We start from the raw sequence: 16,849 nt of genomic DNA, 5'->3' as shown, positions 1-16,849 counted from the left end.
TATTTTACCAAAACTAGGGATTGGTGAAAACTATCCAAACCTTTTATGAATTAAATGTGTTCTTTTCTGAATTCCTGTGTGCTCTTGAGCTTCCCCTCATTATCAAAATCCTGGTTTAAAACCAAAAATGAGTTCCTTGAGCCCATGTCCTTACACTAGCATGTGCCTGATTACTTTTTACAAAAATGAAGGTTACTTGTTACTGGAGTTCTTCAAGATGACTCTACATATTCATTTACTCTACATATACATACCTACAAGATGACTCTACTTATGCATTTTGCGCCACCTGGTGCAGCTCACAGGATGAACCTACTTCAAGTACTGACTGTTCGAGCACATGTGCACCTAACTCCTGTCCCTGTCCCCTCACGTCTCCAAATGTTCTGAGGGCACAGCTACATTATGGGCACTGCATACTCTACTACCTCAGCTCCTTCCACTGCCAACCGAGAAAAAACACAATAGGACTTTGAGAAAGAGGGGAAGGTTGGTGGAAAGTGTGAATATGCAGTCATCTCGGAGAACTCTTGGTACTAGTAATGGTCATTTCTTCTTTGAGTGGCTCTGCATAGTCACACTTATGGGTAGTCCGGCAAGCAGTGCTGAAAACTCAGGAGGAGGGAGAGTCCTAATTAAATGACTGATGCCCCAGTTGACCAAATCTAGCAACCGCTCTAGAAGCTAAATCCAAAGCATAATGTTTAGTAAAGATATGTATTGACTTCCGCGGTAGCAGCCTTACAGATTTCTCCAGTAGGAACATGCTGCTATTTGCCAAGACCTTACAAGAGTAGGCACAGGGACAGCTACTAAGTTGTAGCTTAATTCAATGACATTGTTTAACCCATTTAGAAATAATCTGACCAGATATAGTGTAGAGACAAAGTGAGGGAGGCAATATCTTTTATTGGACCAATTTCTATTGGTGAAAGAGAAGCTTTTGAGCTCTTCTTCAGGTCAGGGAAAAGTACTCAGTGTCACTGCTAAATATCAGGTGGAACAAATTGGTTAGCATAATAGTTAATACATATTCTAAGAGGCCATTCAAAGTGAAGTAGCCCTCTGCAGTTAATTCCTCTCCAGTCATAGGACAAAAAAAAAAGAGGGTGAGTGGATTACAGATTGTTGTAATAAACTATAAATCCATTGTCTTTGTTAAGATCATGATGGTTAGTGTCTAGCAAAATTATTAATTTAATCTCCCAGGCTTGTCTTTTGATGGTGTTGTGCAGGTTTCCTTTGAGGAAGACAACCGAGAGGTTGGATATGGAGTGATCACTTTTCTGTGTGAGTTCATTCAAGAGCATAGTGATAGTCTAGTTTCATCCACATTGTTGATACGGGGCATTTAGTGCACCGGATGAGGTACATCACATGTTGTGACAGGCATGTGTAGGAACCTCTTCAAAAGACAAGCCTGGGAGTTTAAATTCATAACTTTGCTAGACATTAAAAATCATGGTCTTAATAAACACACTGGATTTATGGCTTATTATAACAATCTAACTCACTAACGCTCCAGAGGTGTTAACTGCAGAGAGCCACTTCACCTTGAATGGTCTCTTAAAATATATGTTAACTACTTATACTAACAAACAATCTGTTCTACCTTGTACTTGGCTGTGACAGCGAGTATCCTTCTCAGACCTGAAGAGCTCTTTGTAGCTCAAAAGCATGTCTCTTTCACCAACTGAAGTTGGTCCCGTAAAAAGATATTACCTCACCCACCTTGTGTCTCTAATATCCTGGGACCAACACAGCTACAACACCACCACACCTGGATATACTATGACACATACAATTCTTAGCATAAGAAACAACTTACATGATTCCTTAGAATTCTGGCTTTATTTAGACAACATGCTAGACTCTTTCTAGCATCTAAAGTAAAAAAGATTCTCATTTATTAGTAAAAAAGAAAAGGAGTACTTGTGGCACCTTAGAGACTAACAAATTTATTTGAGCATAAGCTTTCATGAGCTACAGCTCACTTCATAGGATGCATGGACCAACATGAGGGGCTCAGAGAGCAAGAGCCCCTCATCTGGGACAGCCCCCTAAAGTGCAGGGCTGTGGGCCCAGAGAACTGCAGGGGCCTTTGCTCACGAAAACTTACACTCAAATAAGTTTGTTAGTCTCTAAGATTCCACAAGTACTCCTTTTCTTTTTTGCAAATACAGACTAACACGGCTGCTACTCTGAAACCATTTATTAGTATAGAACTTTGGGAAAAATACCAGTAAATTAATACTCTGATATGAAACTCACACTATTTGTGGTAAAAAACCTGGGATCAGGTCTAAGAACCCCCTTGTTTGTATGGAAAATAGTAAATGGTAAATTAACCATCAGAGAATGCAATTTGCTCACCCTTCTAGCTGATGTTATAGCAATAACAGTTTTAATAGGCAAGTTTAATGAAGAACGCTGCCTAGGGTTCAAAAAGTGGCTTCATAAGTAGAGATAAAACCAAATTAAGATTCCATGTGGAACTGGATCCCTTAAAGGGGATCATGTTAGACATGTTAGACAACCCCTTCATTAACCTTTGAACTATATCACATAAACAAAGATTAAAACATGAAAAACTAAAAGAGCAGCCCAATGAACTCTTAAGAAGAATTAGATAATCCTTCAGACTTTAAAAACGTTAAATACTATAAAAAACACAGGAACAGAAGCTGTAACTGGTTAATCAGATTTTCCTCACATCTAAGAAACAAATTTAGTCCATTTCAAATAATACCTCCTTACAGACTATTTTCCAGAACTGAGCAATAAATTTTGAACCAGCAAGGAACAGGCTTGTTCAAGATCAGGCAAAGTCTGATAGATCAAGCTGTCAGATGGAAAGACTATGGATCTGGATGAAGGATCCTGCTCACTGCTGGAATATCAGGTGTGGAGACAAAGGGAGACACTTGCAGACTCTGTCTGACATCTGAAGCAGATCCATATACTCCTACTATCAGACAACCTGGAGCAATCAGGACAATCCCTTCTCTGTCATGACTCATCTTCTTCACTGCTTTCTGAATTAATGGAAAAGGAGGGACAAGCATGCAGAAGGCCCCTTCCCCAATTCAGCAAGAAAGCACCTGAGATGGATTGATTGTCCCTTTCTGCTCTTGAACAGCACAGATGACACTTTGTATTGAACATGGTTGCAACTAAGTTTTCATTGGGCTGATCCCAACTGGAAAAAACTTAATCCTTCAGGAACCACTCATGCACCTGAGAACTGATCCTGCTGAAATGACGGCTAACACATTGCTCTCCTCTGCTAAATGCCGGGCTACCAGATAATGACAACGTGAAGAACGCACCAGTGCAATAAAATTGACTACCTCTGCACATAATAGGAAAGAATGAACATAATACATAGCAGTTGTATTGTTCACTGCTATCTGAACAACCTTCCCCCTTTAAGTGAGGAAGAAAAGATCTGAGAGCCAAATAAATGGCTCCTAATTAAAAAAAATAAATTATATGTAAGTACTTTCCTTGAGACATCCAGTGGCCTCGAACTGTAAAATGATGTGGCTGAGTTCCACCATCCCTTGCTGGAGACATTGGAAGTTATTGTGACAGATGGCAAAAGGGATTGAAGAGACACTTCTGAGAACATTTGATCTGTCTGTCCACAGTATCAACAAATTTAGAACATCGGAGACACGGGCGATAAACATCCGAAGACTGTTCATATAGGGTCTGGAAAAGTGTGACATCCAAATGCTGCATTAATCTCATTCTGAGGCATGCAAATGGAGTAATGTAAGTGGTCACTGACATAAGATCTATTAGACCTAAAAAGAAAATAATCTTCTGGTTGCAACACACTGAATCTTTGAAACAGGCTGTTTTATCTTCAAAAGAATCTTTCTTCCCAAAGGAAAACTCTTCCAGCTAGTGAGTCCAGTATACAACCTTTTCACTGAATTCTTTCAGTCAAGTAGAGATTTGACTTTTGACATTCAGAAACAGCTCCAAAGCCATAAGAAGGGATGTTGTAAATTTGATGTGAAATAGGAGATCCTCCTGTGAAGGTGACGTTAGCAGCCAATCATCCAAATATGGGTAAACAAAGATACTCTGTTTTCTTAAATGTGCTGCTACTACTACAGAAAGGCACTTTGTAAAGACTCAGTGCTGTAGAAAGGTAAAATAGCAGGACTTTATACTGAAAATATCTTTGCGTAATTACAAAACAAAAAAGTACTTCTGAAGATTTGGTTGGACAGAAATACGCATCCTTTAAATTGAGAGTTGTAAACCAATCCATAACTGGACAGTGAGGGAATTATGGAGGCTAGAGTTAGCATTCAAAACCAAAACTTCTAAACAAACTCGTTCAATTTTTTTAAATCTAAAATTGGATGGAACCCACCCCATCTTTCTTCTATACCAGGTAATTGATTAAAACCGTTGACTCAACAGATGTTTGAGTACCTCTCAACAGCACCTATCAGGAGCAATTTCTGAAATTCTGATAGAATAACCACCTCATGAGAAGGTTCCCTGAAAAGGGAAGGATAGGGGAAATTGAAAGGGGGTAACTTTTCAAATTGCATTGCATTGCCCTTTTCTATAATTTCTAGGACCCTTGTGTCCGATGCAGTAAGCATGTATCAATAAAATGAGCTGACATGTCTCCAAATGAAGAAAGGGGATGCATTCTCACCAATTGGTCAACAACTGTTGATCCTCACATCACATTTGAGGCCTTGTATTCAGTAAAGATGAAGAGGAAGGAACAGTTTGTTTTGATTTAGGTCTGGATTGGATTTATTTCTTTTTATGCTGAGATTGTGATGAAGATGTAGTGTGTAGATATTGTCCCTCCATCAATAATGCATTTGCCAAGCTCCTCTTATCATCTGAGAGTTCCTGTGCAAATAGAGCAAACTTCTCCCACAGATAGACTTGGTAATGGGCTATCACCCTTCTGGTAATAAGCCACACTAATTCGAAGAGACGAGGAAGAACAAATCTCTCTCCCCACCCGAGGGCATCAATATTCTTTTCTTCCCTTCTGTGTCCACAGTTGAATGGGCCTCACCAGACTGAAGCCTATTATTGGCAGCAGCAACCACTACAGAGTCTGGCACAGGGTGAGAGTGAAAATACAGTAACCCTTATAAGGTGTCTGATACAACTTTTCAGCTTTCTTAGATACAGGCTGACAAGAAGCATGGGTAGCCCAAATAGTCTCTGCAGGCTGCAAGAGACCATCCAGCACAGATAATAACACTAATCACCTGACAATAGCACCAAAACCACTGAATACCAGATGTAATGTCTTCGCACAACAATGAAGCTAAGTTCAAAGTGGATGCCATAAAATCCACTAGGTCACAGAATTGCAAAATGTTCTCAAAAGGAGATGACACAGAAGCAATTCCCATACATTCATCAGGTGCCAAATCAGGATCAAAGTCTCTATCCATTTGATAGCTCCTCTTGTTGAACAGTATCTCCTCATCCTCCTCTTCAGGCAGAGAATCAGGCACTGTTGCTGAGCTGCACGTGCACTCTAATGGGCACTGCTGGGAGAAGGTTCTACCATTTGGCTGCACCAGATAGCACAAAACCTATGTTAATATGCACACTCACTCGAAGAATACTGTTTAAATAAAAGCACATTCTAAAAATATTTGCAGCATGCAGGACATAACACACTAAAGAAACGGTTGAGCATGGGTCATTTGATATTATGATGAGGCATTTGTGTTTCTCTCTCTTGAAATCCAAAAATAAAGAGCATGAGCTTTTAGGAGTAGAAAACCCAAGAACATAACAGAAGTCAATTGTCATTACTATACCCCAAAAACCACAGGATGCAAGAGTATGTTTAGTTTAGTTATATTACCCTTTATTATTTTACAATATATTTCAAAAACTTGTACAGATGCCTTAACTGTTTTACAAGACCTGCAATACTGTCAAAAAATAGCATACCTAAAGACTGAACGCACAAACTGTAATACCTACTTGTACTGAACCATTAATATCCAAAGGGGTATAGTAATTTAGTAAGTAGATGTGCAGTAATACAAAAATGCAAACAAATGTTAACAGAGAAAAGTAAACTTTGCATTCATGGCTATAGAACAGAGGGTTTTTCAAACACATTTGGTACTGTAACATTCTAGACAGCAATATGAGTAATATTACATATTTAAAGCAATACATGCCCTGGAAAGCTTGTATTTTCAATCTGTGCGTGTAAACCTGAATCAAAATGAGCTAGCTACATTAAAAAACGGAGCCATCTAGTCTGCAAGTAAGCTTTTTCGTCCCTGAATGACACTGAATTTGAGTGGGTCAACTCTGATTTTTGTTACTGTTGTTATTTTACACTATTCTTTCCTGTACACTGTTGCATTAATATGACAGCCTGTGAATGATTTTACTCCCTGCCCATAACACTGGGGAGTAACTTTTATGGAGCAAACATTTGTCTCAGTCTCCAAATTGAAAATGTAGCCAATGTTATAGTATGGATGTCATCACAAAAAACATATTTTTTTGTAAGTTTTATAATAGCATTACAGTTTTTTAGCTGTATTCCTGTGAAGCAACAAAGCAGTACTGTAGTTTTCAGAACACTGAAAATGCTTCCTAATATTTCAATATCTAATTTCATAGATTCTACCTACTTTTGTTATCTTTTCTGGTCACAAAACAGAGAGAAGATGTTAATGACTAAGACATCTTATCTGCAAGCAACAAGACAAAACCAATTGTTCAGGTATGGTTTTTGTCTTATCCAAGTTGATGTGCTTTCATGGGAAAATAATGAAAGGCAATAGAGGAAACAACTACAGTACTACCGATCAGATTTTTGCCAAGCAATAAAAGTTTAAAGTCAAAATTTATGAGAGTGGCACTGTGGCGGAACAGGCATTCAATTTGTTTTATTTTTCAAGTTTATAAAGTTTCAGTTACCATTATATTCACTTATAGTGGACACTATGTGATAACTGAGTAAGGCCAACAACCCACCTTCTGTCTCAGAAGAAACTGCAATAAGCAGTTGAGCTGATCACAGCTGTTTGAGTATGATCTTCTTAACCAGCCTAAATGGCAGTCAGTAGTATCTGGTACTATATACACAAAGCCACTCACACCCATCATTGAAATGATTTTCCTACAGCAGTTTATTTACTGTATAACATATACATACATATTTCTTTCTGCTCATTTAATCCCTTATATGTTAATCTCATAGCTCACCAGTGATTTAAGGGCTGAAAAATATTTCAACAAACATAAGGGGTTATAAAGTTCAAGTGTGTAGCAATTTTATTTTCATACATAAAATTAATATGAAATGCTGGTTCTGAACATGGTTGGCAAAAATAAAAGGCAAAACAAAGGCAGGGTATATTTTCATCTGGAGTCAATGTCTAGAAAACCAAAAGAAATAAATCTGAAACAAGGCAAAACAAAAAAGGCATTTTGATTCATGCACAACTAGTACTAATAAGAATTTCCTTTCACAGAGGTCCTGAGACTTGAGTTGAATGGGTTCTCCCTATCGCTTGCTTTGTGTGAAGTCAAACTTAAAGCTCCATAAGCATAAATGTTTGGTTTTTAATAATGGACCCATTTAAAAAAGGAGACAATAAAATGTACATGAAAACAAACAAAAGCGACTTGATCTGAGGCCTCTGTCCTTTGACCCGCCTAACTGGCTAAATGGCCAATAAAATGTAAAATGCAGCATACATTTGTGTAATCTAAAATCTTTTCGTGATAATTTATTGCAAATTGCACTTGGCAGTTCACCACACCAATGGAAAACTGGCCACCCTGTTGGTTGTTCATGCAGTCCTTTAACCCCAAAAGCAAGTCACCAGTAGAAAGACCTGGACAGAAAGTTTGCCGCTGTGCTGAGCCAGCTGGCTGCACCTTCTGGGTGTGACCCAACTCGGGATACTGCTTTGTCTTGTTCCTTTGTAGGGCTTTCATCCTCTGGCAAATAGTCAGGTAGATCTGTATTTTGCTCTACTTCTACAGGAGTATCTTGGAATGGAACCAGCACCTGATGAATAGAAGAGTTCAAGAAAATATCAAATGCTGTGAATCAAAATGAATACAAAAAAAGATAAGAGCCTCATCCTGAGAGGCAACGAATACCTCTCTAAATAACTGCCATGGTAGATAATTAGGCATTGTCAATCCATTTTATTTAGACCATATGCAAGAAAAGTACAGGTTTAAGGTAAAAACATACCACCAAAAAGTCAGACCATCTCTCTCTACAGCTGTGAAATAAAACCACATAATTGGTTTCTGTCAAGAAGGCAAATCTCAGTTTCCAGACTCATCTCTCCAGGTCAGGAGAGTCTAGTGTCAACAGAAGATGGCTGTCCTGCACAGTTACACCTCTTGCTAACAGTTCAATAGTAATTTCTAGGAATATTATTATATGGATGAACATCTTTGGGCAGTATACACTTTAACCTCTGTATGTTGCGTATGAATCTATGACAAGTACAATGTAGAGTTCCTTAAGGACAGAAGTGATAGGCATTGCAGTACAGGTACCAAAGATCCAAGCCAGATCCACCTCTAATTAGTATGAACTTTATCTCACCTCCTCTCCACTTTCACTTTTCACAACTTGCTGTGCTTTCATAACTTTGGTTGATGCTATTGCTGTTGCCAAAGCCTACAAGAGGGAGAAAATACATAGAAAATAAAGGAAGACTTTTAGTGTTATAGAACTGCAACAGATGCACAGGCCTTAAAGCAAGCACAGTTGTAAGTACTTACTTCTGCTTTTAAGTCTGAGCGAATTCGGACGACACATCTTTGAACCGCCATTTGAAATGTAAAGCTAATAACTCCTTTAATTTTCAACAAGGCTTCTTCACAAAGATTCCTTCGAGACTAAAAAAAAAATACAGTATTAACGTGCAAAGGCCATATAAAAGTATTAACCGTGGATGTTATGACGAACTCCTGAATCTTTTAAGACAGTGGTAAATAAGGGAATTTTGCAAAAGAAAATAAATAGTGCAGGTTACAATTATTTTTAATACACATATACTGACATTTAATATTGCTACAAATCTTGTCATAACAAAATTTACAACATTTTTGCTTACATTTTAAAAGTCAAACAAGGATGGAATCAACTGTGAATAATCAGGAAAAATTGCTGAAAAGCAAAGAATGTTTTTCTCCGTATGATCAGCTAAACAGTCCCCTGAGGTTAAATCCGGATTGAGTGGAGTGCTCATTGATGTGTAGTTAGTGTTTAAGTTGCTATTTATCAGACACCTTGTATCCATACTGACTGAATGCATCAAAGCAGCTGTTGTATCCTTCAGCTACCTCATCTGTGGCAGCTCATGGACATCAAAGCACAGCATAATCTTAACTCTGATTTCAAGGGAAAAAATGTTGGTTAAAAAACCAACTGCATGTTATGTTTAAAGCAAGTGACAATGCCTACTGTGCAATAACACCACATTGACCTATACTGGTTGCATCTATTCTACATTACCTTATGTTTTCTTACTTCTTCAATATTTAGAAAACAAGATGGTTACTACAAAGAGAGTAAAATATCTGTTTGGGAGACTACTATCACAAACAAAAAAGCTACATTGTAGCGGGTTACCAGAGATAGATATATATATATATATATATATATACACACTTTGACAGTCTTATAGACTCAAGTGTTAGGTTCAAAATCAGATTTCTATATATACACCTTAGTATTTAATTTTAATTGAAAAGTGCTGTGAGATCTTTGAAAGAAAAGCACTATATATTATTATACAGTAATTACTGCTCAATATTTAGACAATAGTAGTTTCAATACAGGAAGAAGCATACTAATTTCATCAATCTGCTAACTAACTGGTTCAGCTAGACTACACAGAGGCAAAACTCAGCTTACTTCCATGCACATATGAATGTCATTTTGGACTGTATTAAAGAACATTAATAATTAGAATTGTGGCAATATAGTAGGCCTGGGCTAAATATCTTTACACAAAACAGAGAGAGAGAGAGAGAGAGAGAGAGAGAGAGAGAGAGCGCGCGAGCAAACTGCATTGTATAAGTGAAACACAAATAAAACCACCTCTGGCCACAAGGAGGGAAGGCACAAGAGAGTGAAAGGCAACATGGTTTAGTAGACTAAACAAGGGGTGATTGCATGGCTACATACATCAATCGACACAGTCTCTCCTTCTGAGAGCTTGGTCAAATCATATAATCTGTGCCTCTGTTTCCCTAAATGGAGTAATATCTATTCCACATATAGTTTACTACTTTAAGTTGTAAAACACTACATAAATGCTAAGCCTCATCAGAGTGTGTACAAATCCCTTTACTATATGGAGACTTGGCAACCTCCATCTATTTGGACAACTGTCCTTTGCATTGATAACTATGAACAAATCCCAGCTGGGCAATCCTTCTACCACAATATGGAACTTCGGGTTGGGGAAAACAAAACCTAAAGGTAACTCAGGAATCCATGTTTTATATAACGAGTCAGTTAAGTCTGAGACGTATATCAAAGACTCATCTTGCCAACTGTTCCCAAAACCATCAGGCCAACTCTGTGTACTGTGAAGTAATTATGGTAGACAAGTCATTTACAGTTGGTGGGGGAGTGGGAGGGATAACAAAAAGTGGGCCCAAAAGTGCCAAGGCTGCCTCTCGTGTAGTGTTCTTAAAAATTAATAAAAGATTCTCATTATTTGGGGCTGACAAAAAATCCTGCCAACTCCGGCTAAAATTATATAGACTATCCATTTGTTACCACTATGAAGTCTTATTGAGAAGATTAGACTGCAGTAGATCAATCAACAGACTTCTGTTGTACTACATTTTTTGTTTTTTGACTGAGATCATTATCAAACTCTACAGAATGTAGCTTTATTTTGAATGAACTGATCAAGAACTATTTGAGGTCTCCAACAAGTCAAGAAAGATTTACAGGATTTCCAATCACTCTTACAGAACATGAACTGGTAAAAAGTCTTAAGTAGGTCAAGTCTGACATATGAATTTGCAGGCCCAAAAAATCAGACAAGTCTATTCAAAACTTTGAATTCCTGCAGATGAGTTTGATACATTGAAATAGTGCTTAAGTTTAAAAAGAAAAATAATTTAATAAAAACAGACTCTGCTATTTATTCACATGAATACACAGAGGTAGGCGATGGGTTCATCGCTGGAGACAAGAGTCAATTATGGGGGCAGGGAAGAAGCATTGGAGACAGAAGCTGGTTTTTTTGCTTTAATTTTGGCAGGGATGAAGTTAGTTATTTGACAGCAAGAATGTTTCACAGGCATGGAAAAAATGCTAAGGCCAGCCATGCATATGCATACACATACATGAAGTTACACACATACCTAAGACCGAATCTTCTTTGTCAAGTGCTATATAAAGCTAAATTGTTGTTATTGTTCACATCCTCTGCCACTGTATAGTTCCCAACTTATTCTAACACTTAAAACTGCTTTGTAGGGATGTTTTACTGCTGCTGTGTTATTCCTGGCACCTCAAATATCAGTAGGGTTTCTTTGATAGTCTCATGAAACTCAGAACTATGTACATTAGCTAATCCAGCCAGCACACAGCAAGATTCTTCTTTTCCTTTAATAATGAGCTGAGAAAACATGCTGGTGTATTCCAGGCAACCGGAGAAGCCTGAAGTTCTGCCCTCTGGATCCAAACATCTAAATACCTTGTTATACACTTTTTACTAGGATAGCAATGAATATCTTTGCCACAAAGCTTAAAAAGTGAAATTGCAAAGAGCTGTATTAGCTCCATTTGTCAGGGAACACAAATAAGAGGTCTTCAGACCTGCCGGCATCAGTCCATTTACAGGATTGTATGTACTTGAATTGGCAGACAAAGGAGAAGTGGATAGAGTTTATCTGGGTTTTAGAGAAGCTTTAGAGACCCTGATGCACAAATGATCTACAATGTTAGTAATCATAATAGGAGCATACTATGGAATGTATTAAAAACTGGTTTGAAGATACAAAAGCAAGTGATGCTAATAAACGAACAACTGAAGGGTTCCAAAGTAAGTATTTACTACGCAAACAAATGACTTGGAGTACAATCTAATTTCAAAAGGAGCTAAATGTACTCACAAGAAAATATGAGGAAGGGAATGCTATTGATAAACTGGGTTCCCAAACATGCTTACTTGGAAAAACGTAAAGTAACAAAACAAAGGATCAGGTTTGATCATTTAAAATACAAAAATAAAGTACAAAGCTGAAGATACAGAGACCTGAGGGCATTTGTGAAGAACATGCTTCAACAATCTACATGCTATTTGGAAGCCGTAAAAAGGCAAACATAGCCCTGGGGTGTTGTACACAGGGTATGGTGGATAAATCTTAGAAGTTATTTTGACATTACATAAAGACTCAGTAAGATCTCACTATCTCAAGTGCCAGTCTGGTCACTATAGTAGAAAACATCTCACAGACTACAAGAAGATGTAGCAAAAGGATGCTAACAAAATTCAACGTTCCTTACATTAGAGTTATAATAGAAGATTAGTCAGTGTCTAGAATCTCTCATGCTGTACAGGCAATTGTGAAAAATAAGGAATGGTTTTGATTCCAATGCTCTGACCACAGAGAGATATGAATCGAGATTGATAAAAGGCAGTACCTCTAAAGGTGACTGAAACAGGAAACAAAATTGGTAAAAATGGAAATGGAATTATTTAAAAATACAAAGTTACAAAGCAACTAGCCATAAATATTTCTTGCATTAAACGTCTTTAAATTATATATCAGTATTTCAAAATATGACTCACGGGAGTTGCTGGCATACATGAAAGTAATACAAGCATTCCTTGAATGCCCTTTTTTTTTGGTGCAAAGTATGTTTGAATATAACATGCATGCACATTATCACAGTATTTCCCTATCACTTCCAGTCTGATTCTTAATGATCATAAGTATTTAAGATTTACTTACTGAATCATCAAGGCCATCTATATGTAAAACCACTATTTTAGCACGTTTATTTGTACTGCCCAGGAAAAACTGAGCTTTCCGCCGGCAAGAATTCATTTCATTCACACCATCCATGTCTGACATGTTGGAAGCCTGAAGGATGTCATAGACTTCAGAGGCTAAAAGTTTAGTCTCTCCTGGTGTAGTAGTCCTTAAAGAAAAAATAATACATTGAGATTTATAAGGATCTATTTTCACAGTGTTATTTCAAATAGCTGCCCCATTTATGACTCAGTATCTTGAATGATCAGCACACTACGGAAGCATTTTATATAGCTAATATGCAGTTAGAAGAAAAGATTCCTTAATTTAAAAAAAATAAAATAAAGGAGAGGGTCTACCCAACCCACTTCCATCATCCATATGCCAGTGCTATTACCAGTGCTGAAACTGAAGCCAGAATGTTTATGTTAATTTTATTCCCGTGAGCTTCTTTTCCACCATTATTTTTAAATGATGTATCAAGAAATTTTAGTTTTTATTTCTCTCTCTGCTATGTGTCATATCTATTTAGAAACTTGCAAACACAATAATTAAACTGATTGACAAACTTTGATATCCCCCCCCTCTCCACAACATGTTGATTAGGATACACAGTGCAACCATGTTGTGTTCTATTTGCTTAATAGCATCTTTGATTAATCTCAGTTCCCAGAACTATGTTGACATAGCTGGTGCTACAAAAAGAAAGCAAATGCAGCTGTAGATATGACAAATAGCTGCCCCTTTACGAGAGGCTATCAAAATGCCTTAGAGATAAGTATTCCATCTCTTACCTACTTCGTGGGGTACCGTTCCCATTTTACTTGGAGTTTTACAATTTAAATAGTCACAGAGATTAAGTAACAAGTCAAAAGTTCTGCAGAAATTCAACAGCAGAGCAGGGACTGAAACCCACAAGTTCAGATTCCCAGGTTCCTGCTCTAACCACCATTCCACACCCTTCTTGACTGTGGATCTTTAGAAATAGCATTGTGGGGATATTCCCTATTAAATATGTTAAAAGTAGGTTAAAATTGGTGGCATAAGCTATATGGTAAGCTTTAAAGGAAATGAATTTAGATATTAGACTGGACATCTTTCATTATTTTCTTATGCTTAATCACAACTGAATTTAATGGGCGAAACTCATCACTGAAGTAATTTCACTGACCTCAATGGAGGGCAGGATTTGACCCATAATTAATAAACTATAATATTTTGAATGAATAAAAACAACACTACAGCAACATTGTACAATTCATCTTACTGTGGCCAATCATAGGCATAAATATACTGTAGTAAATAGCTAAGTTTTTCCTTTGAAGCTTTCTTCCTTACTATTTCATCCCAATAACTAGCCCGGATCAAATATTACCTCCATCCCAATTTCATATCACAGAAGAATAATGTTGGAGCAAAATCTTAGTCAATTCCCTCCCTTTGGGTCTCCTACTGAGTCTTGTCTTCTCTTCCCTGTGACTGTCTTTTAGATTGTAAACTCTTCAGGGAAGAACTATCTTATCTGAGTGTCTGTACAATGCTCAGCATGCCTGCACTTAAATTAAAGTGATACTGTGAGGTTTGTCCTAAAGATGACAAAAAAACAAGACACTGGGGCCTGAACCAGTACAGCATTTAAACAGTCACTTAAAATTAGGCACATGCTTAAGTTCATCCCTCTACGGGGAAACACATACTTAAGTAAATAGAGGTCATATAAAAAATGCATACTTTTTTTCACAGTACTCAGATTCATTGGACAAAATGTGTACATGTTGTCCACAGCTTGAAGTTGAAGGATAGCGTCTATATTTAGGTGCTAGAATTTGACAGCAGTGCCATGTGAGCTGATGCCTCCAAGGAACGATAAGTTAACTTTCAAGAAAATGACAGCTTAACAGGGCACCATAACACTGAACAGCCGTTTGTTATGTTAAATTGTGTCCAACAAAATTAAAAGACACAGAAGCAAAGTTTTCTGTAATACCTATTCCCTTTCAAATATAATTTGTTTTTCCATTAAACTTAACTGGCCAGTTCACAATCAGTGTAACTTTTTCCCAAAAGCTTTTTCCTAAATACTGCAACTCCTCACTTAACGTCATCCTAGTTAACGTTGTTTTGTTATTACATCATTGATCTATTAGAGAACATACTCATTTAATGTTGCACAATGTTTGCTAAAACATTGTTTGGCTGTGGGGACTTGGACCCAGGATAGGCCAGCAGCTCCCCTCCACCCTCTCAGTGCCTCCTGCCTGCTGGTGGCCCTGTAGATCAGCAACTCCCCCTTTCTCCCTGCACCTCCCGAAGCGAGGATGCGGTGCGCAGCTTTCCTCCTCCCCCCAGAGCCTCCTGAACACCCTGAAACAGCTGATAGCTGCAGACGGGAGGCACGGGGAGGATCGAGGACATGGGGCACTTGGCAGGAGGAAGTGGAGCAGGGGCAGGAAAAGGCAGGGTGGGGGTGCAGCGGGGGCTGGAAGAGCCAGGGGTTGAGCACCCTCCAGCACTTTGGAAAGAACAGCAAGAGGAGCAGCTGAACGATCCACTCTCTTTCACCCTCTGACTTCACCACCTCAACCAAGCTTCTCTATCATCGTTGCTGAGAACAGTATTAAATTGTTTGTTTAAAATTTATACCTATATTACATTGTTTGGTTAAAACTGTTTAAAATGTATCCTGTATATGTATATAATGTCTTTTGTCTGGCTGAAAAAATTTCCCTGGAACCTTACCCCCACAATTTACATTAATTCTTATGGAGAAACTGGATTAGCTTAACATCGTTTCACTTAAAGTTGCATTTTTCAAGAACATAACTACAACGTTAAGCGAGGAGTTATTGTACAAATTTCTTATCTTAGCCTTAGAGTACATCATGGAACACAAAATAATCAGTTCAGAAAAGACAGAGACTACAATAATAAAAGTTACTAAGAAAAAAATCCCACTAAAAACATTAGCAATAAAAAGGCACAGAAACTTAAAATTCGAAGTTGAACGGTATGTTATCTAATAATGAAATGTGACTTAATGTATAATGTAACAGTAAGCTGCATATATTTAGTGCTCCCAATATCACAGCTGGCAGGAATTCTTATATAATTCCAGCTATCTTCATATAACTTAATGATTAAAATAACCTGCTAATTTGAAAGCACAAAAAGCAAAATCTGCTATTTTTTACAGATATATTTAAAAAGTATTCTCTAGGTTGTCCCCAAAACAATCCTTTTTTTTTTTTTTAAAGTTATAAAACTGCTACGGAAAAACATTGAACAAATGTATTATCATTAACAATTTCTATTCATCAATCTGCAGGGGAACACAAACTATCTTCCCATTCAAGTTAACGGGAGTTGGGACTGGGTACCAGAGTCTCTGTTCACACAAAGATGATAAAACGTAAGAGTTACTATTTTTCAGAAAAGGTTTAGACACTATTTGAATACTGAACTGTAAATCAATGCATTAAGAAAGCTTAACAGTATAAATTGCAGATAACTAATTTTCTAAAAATGTAAAGGGTTTGTAGCAGGTTGCCCGCAAACGTAAGTATTACTTGACGGAGCCAGTTACTCAACAAGATTCAGCTCACATCACATACGTAATATAACAATAGCAGTAAAATGAAACTAAATAAATGAACAGTCAAAGAGAGACAAGCTGAAGTGATACCACCACAGTATAAAATCAGAGACAATCCAGAAATAGGAATATCAGTCAAAGTAAAGTTATATGAAGTATCCATCTACATAATGCAATACTGCCAATACTTACAATAAACTAAGTTACAAACAAAAATAGCATATGCCAAATACATTACAGTTTCTAATG

At 37.4% G+C, this 16,849-nt stretch overlaps 1 protein-coding gene across 2 annotated transcripts in view; it reads right to left on the bottom strand.

Annotated features, from left to right (window-relative positions):
* Nucleotides 1-5,853: 5,853 nt before the first annotated feature.
* ARMC1 (armadillo repeat containing 1) overlaps nt 5,854-16,849 on the bottom strand; it is a 43,155-nt gene continuing 32,159 nt past the window's right edge. For both annotated transcript variants that reach the window (XM_038390082.2, XM_038390083.2), the window contains exons 4-7: nt 12,988-13,177; nt 8,785-8,901; nt 8,606-8,680; nt 5,854-8,050 (exon numbers count right to left, since the gene is read on the bottom strand). In XM_038390082.2, the coding sequence (XP_038246010.1) occupies nt 7,859-8,050; nt 8,606-8,680; nt 8,785-8,901; nt 12,988-13,177 (574 nt within the window). In that variant the 3' untranslated portion in view covers nt 5,854-7,858. The remainder of the gene's footprint in view (nt 8,051-8,605; nt 8,681-8,784; nt 8,902-12,987; nt 13,178-16,849) is intronic.

Source organism: Dermochelys coriacea, chromosome 2, assembly GCF_009764565.3.
Source record: "Dermochelys coriacea isolate rDerCor1 chromosome 2, rDerCor1.pri.v4, whole genome shotgun sequence".
NCBI lineage: Eukaryota > Metazoa > Chordata > Testudines > Dermochelyidae > Dermochelys > Dermochelys coriacea.
The sequence above is the reverse complement of the archived record's forward strand: the minus strand, read 5'-3'. Positions and strand labels throughout refer to the sequence as shown.